The sequence below is a fragment of the Acyrthosiphon pisum genome, chromosome A1 (assembly GCF_005508785.2).
Source record: "Acyrthosiphon pisum isolate AL4f chromosome A1, pea_aphid_22Mar2018_4r6ur, whole genome shotgun sequence".
NCBI lineage: Eukaryota > Metazoa > Arthropoda > Insecta > Hemiptera > Aphididae > Acyrthosiphon > Acyrthosiphon pisum.
This window is the reverse complement of record NC_042494.1, coordinates 114,014,733-114,019,109: the sequence shown is the minus strand read 5'-3', so window position 1 is coordinate 114,019,109 and position 4,377 is coordinate 114,014,733. Positions and strand designations below refer to the sequence as shown.

Sequence of the window (4,377 nt, the reverse complement as noted above, 5' to 3'; positions counted from 1 at the left end):
AATAGGAATAGTTTAAATTAAAACTATATTTTTTTTTATATAAATTATTATTACTTACTGTTATTTTTAACAATATAATAATAAAACGATAAGTCAAGAATTGGCTTACGGATCTTTAACATAGTATTTTAAATTTTTATCGTTAATCGAAGATCGAAATATCCTCATATGTTTCCCTAATCCCCCCTCCCAATATTGTGTTTTTGTAAATTTTTTTTGGACGACATTTAGTACGGAATTATACGACCTTACGCGAAATTTTTCAAAAATCGCTCACAACCGAAAAAAAGCATTTTCCTCATATGCCGTTTTCCCAATAAAGTTGTAATTTTGTTTAACTAAAAATACGTTTTCGCACTAAACATTTTATTTATGGGTAAAGACGTTAGATTGAATATCTAATGCGAGCGAAGCGACCAAATTTTTTTTCAGTTGGGGGGTCCCTTTAAATATTTCCCTGTAACATAAATATTACCTATCCACCCCTGATCTTGATTATACTTTGTATTTTGAATAATGAATAATAATTATATCAGACAAAATAGAAAGATTTCAATTTTATGTAGTGGTAAACTATAAAAAATTTCCCGCCCCAGTTGCCCTCTCTTAAATGCGCCACTGTTTGGATCGTATAAATTACCGGCTTAACGAAAAAATTCAATAACAGGATCTAGATTCACCGGGCCAAAAGTATTAAAAAAAAAAACCCTGATGGTGGTGGGGGTATGGGTTTATTAATAGAACGATAACAATGTTAAACTATTACCTGTACATTATAATTTTTTGTTGCTTATTATTTTAAATTTAAAAACGCGATTTTTGAAAAAATTGAGCATATTGAAGTTTTTTAACCATAACTTCTAATACAAGTTTGAACGGCTTTTTTTGAAAGTACCATCAAATTAGGCATGCAAAAGTTTTTAAGAAAGAAAATTTTAGGAAAATCCACCTGAAAAGTAGGAAATCTGGATGTAAAAATACAACAGTGTATTATATATTAGTTGCTAATGGTTAATCGGGCATGTTTGTTGATTTGTATTATTATTTTTTGTCAATATATATATATATATATATAAATTAATGTTTGTGTGTAGATTAGACCTCTTGGAAGACAGACTAATTTAAATTAGTTAAAAAGTTAAATTTGGTTTTTTTTTTTTTATTCATCTGATATTAGTAGTTATATTAGGTTAGGATTTTGTATTAATTAATTATATTAATCCACCATAGGTGGAATACGACAAACTTGGTATAACTTTGATACTTTAGAATTAAATCATACACTTACGTACAAACACCACGGGGTGCGCGATCTACCGTAGGTAGATTGCCTCCCTGATAATATACTGTTGCAGACCAGATACACCAAATATTAAATAACTAATTGAAAAAAGTTTGCGTCATATAGAGTTGGAACATTTAAAGCACAACAAAGTGCACGGGATCATCTAGTTGTTAATATATATTAAATATAAATCAATTGATATTTTATTTTATTATTATAGCAAAATAGTGTGCGTATAACACTCATCACAAAAAAGTGGAATGAGGAGGTAAACATTAAATTATTAAAATATGTTATTTTAGTAAGGTACAAATTCAAGTTTATAATTTTTTTATAATATTAATTCACTATAGTCATTACAGTTTAAGCCTCTGCTCAGTATTGGGAATTTTTTTTAAATGCTTCAATAACTATATAGACAACGTAAAGAATCAATTTGGTTATTTAGTTGCACTTATATAAGTATATATTTGATGCATTTCTTAAAATTTTCTTTCACTATAGATGTGAAACTTGTTGAAACAGAATAAGTCATAATTAAAATGTAGCACTTAATAAAAATTTTAAAAAACAGATATTTGAACAATACTATTTAGAAGTTTAGACGTTTTAAATTAGGTACCCCGGTGATTGTCAAAAATTAAAAATGTATTATCTAACTAATATAAGCAATTTTAATTCAGTTTCATTTGTTTGATATTTACTCAAGCCTGAAAACGTAAGAAAAAAAAATAATAACGGCATTTACCAGGATACGAACCATTATACAAAAGCACACAACTATTGTTCTATGAAGATCGAAGGACGATAATAAATGATAGGATAATAAAATAATATAAAATCTGATTCTGTTATTAACAGTCGGCAAGCGCAGCAATTGTCGTCAAGTCACTCATGTTAGTCGTTAAACATTATATAATATAAGGTGATTCGCCAAGTAAAAGCCCCCCTTTTCATCAAAAATTCAGTTGTTCTCATAGGAGAATGCTTATTTAAAACATTAAAACATTAATAAAACTTACACTGTTGGTATTTATAAAATTAAAATAATAATATTGTAACTGCTTTAGTTGAAAAACAATGGAATTTCCTCACATTCAAGATTTAATGAATAAACAAAAGATAAATAAATAATAATAAGCCATTAATGCCAATGTACTTCACTAGGATGAGTTATTTGACCAAGTTTGAAAAACCTTGTTAAATTGTTTTGAGCAGTTGATTGGGTCTTTTTAGATTGTGGTTGTGGCAATTTTCCATCACGTTTTAACACTCCAACACATTTCCAGGCATCTACTGTTGCTAAAAATAAAATAGATATTAATTAAAACCAGTTTAAAATTATTTATTATAATCTTCTTGAATTATTATTGTTAATTATAAATTGAATACATGAGATGAATTAGTTAAAACAAAAACATCTTAAAACTCACATTTCCATAGTCTCACACATCCATCATCACCAGATGATGCTAAAACAGTGCCAGTTATATTCCATGCAACACGCCAGACAGTACAAAAATGATCATTAAATTGAGCTGCAGTTTCTATAGTATAGGGGAAACCACTAGTAGCATCACTGTGTAAAAAATTATAATTACTATTACTAAAAAATAATTTTCAACAGTTAAATTATAACTTTAGTACATACAGAATTGGTTTGAGTTTTAATATGCGAACATTATTTGTCGCAATTGCTAACAAATAAAATGATCGTCCCATATTAGGTGCAAATATCATATCATGTACTGGATGAGCTACACTAGCTACAGATTCAGTTTTTGCCCATCGACGAGATACTTCATTGTATTCACATATAAATACTTTACTGTTTGAAGTATTGGAATTATCATCACTACCAACTGCTATCATTGCATTCGGAGTTCTAAAACTATTAAAAAAAATAAAAAAAAAACGTTTAATTTTGTTAAATAATTTATAATATACTAGTAAATTGCATAAAATTATTACTTAGATAATAAAGGATTCCATGTGAGACAACTACTAGGTACTTTTAATGATACTTCATGTTGCAATGGCCATTGAGCAAGGTTCATTGCATCGGGGGCTTCATAAATTCGCATTACTCCATCAGCTGAGCAAGTTGCTAAAATTAATCCAAAAGATTTTGGACCAAACTTTACATCTGTTACAGAAGTACGGGAATCAACTAAGTTTGCTCTGCGCACCCAATGCCGTAATAATGTTCCATTTTCATTACTTTCCCCCACTACAAAAAATCAACTGTTAATATTGTTTGGTAATTTATATTGGCATCAATTTCAATTAATGACACAATTTTAAAATCATAATTGTTACGATACTCACTTATTTCTTCCCAAATGGCGGCAGTACGGTCAAAGGAACATGTTGCTATTACTTGACCAAACTCTGGATGTGCCCAAGTTACTTTCCAAACGGATCCACTATGAGCCTTCCAACTAGCTGTCAAATTCCAATTACCTTGTTCATCTTGGTCCCAAACCTATATTTAACAATATTAAAAGTATAATTTCAATATTTTCAAACATAAATAGTCAACAGAATTACACTTACTTTAACAAATTGATCTGTAGAACATGTCGCCATTCTTTCTCCATAGTAGTCAAATGCAACATCGTGTATTAAGTCTTTGTGCTCCGCATTAATACTGTGTGCTTCAACCATGTTTCACATTTGTTATGTATTTAATATTTATTTTAGAAGCTGAAATTATTCAATTAATTAAATACAATTACAAAAATAAATATTGTCATATTGATAATGTTTAAATTTTTAAACGCTTAAAGTTCGAAAATTTTTTATTGCATAAGATTATGATAAAAACATTTAGGTTATGTACACTAAATAGGAGTATTTGTAATATCTTTGGCAGCCGATCGATAGTTTCACGGCTGGCGCCAGGATGTCGTTGAAGATACAAAAGGGTAAGTTTATTATGGCTTTTTGAACATGTATTGATTTTTGGAACTGTACGTGGGCTTAACGAAATGGTCCAGGATGCTTACGGAACAATTCTTGTCTTTTGTTTCTGAATAAATTCAAGCCAAAATATCTAATTTGTGTTAATTTTTATTATATGGTTAAATTAA

At 28.8% G+C, this 4,377-nt stretch overlaps 1 protein-coding gene across 3 annotated transcripts; it reads right to left on the bottom strand.

The window, feature by feature from the left end:
- Nucleotides 1–2,116: 2,116 nt before the first annotated feature.
- On the bottom strand, nt 2,117–4,072 carry LOC100165415 (nucleoporin SEH1-like). 3 transcript variants are annotated; one of them, XM_029486087.1, is made up of 6 exons: nt 3,842–4,072; nt 3,614–3,770; nt 3,257–3,515; nt 2,937–3,176; nt 2,719–2,885; nt 2,117–2,587 (listed from the first exon to the last, which is right to left on the bottom strand). In XM_029486087.1, exons 1-6 carry the CDS (start codon nt 3,950–3,952, stop codon nt 2,430–2,432), a joined length of 1,092 nt encoding a protein of 363 aa, XP_029341947.1. In that variant the 5' UTR covers nt 3,953–4,072; the 3' UTR covers nt 2,117–2,429.
- Between the last annotated feature and the right edge of the window lie 305 nt (nt 4,073–4,377).

Excerpts from the sequence above, each read along its gene's own strand:
- LOC100165415 (XM_029486087.1), bottom strand. The coding sequence starts at position 3,952 with ATGGTTGAAGCACACAGTATTAATGCGGAGCACAAAGACTTAATACAC. Across the intron at positions 3,516-3,613 it reads CGCCATTTGGGAAGAAATAA|TGGGGGAAAGTAATGAAAAT; the intron begins GTGAGTATCGTA and ends GATTTTTTGTAG. Across the intron at positions 2,588-2,718 it reads ATGTGTGAGACTATGGAAAT|CAACAGTAGATGCCTGGAAA; the intron begins GTGAGTTTTAAG and ends TTTTATTTTTAG.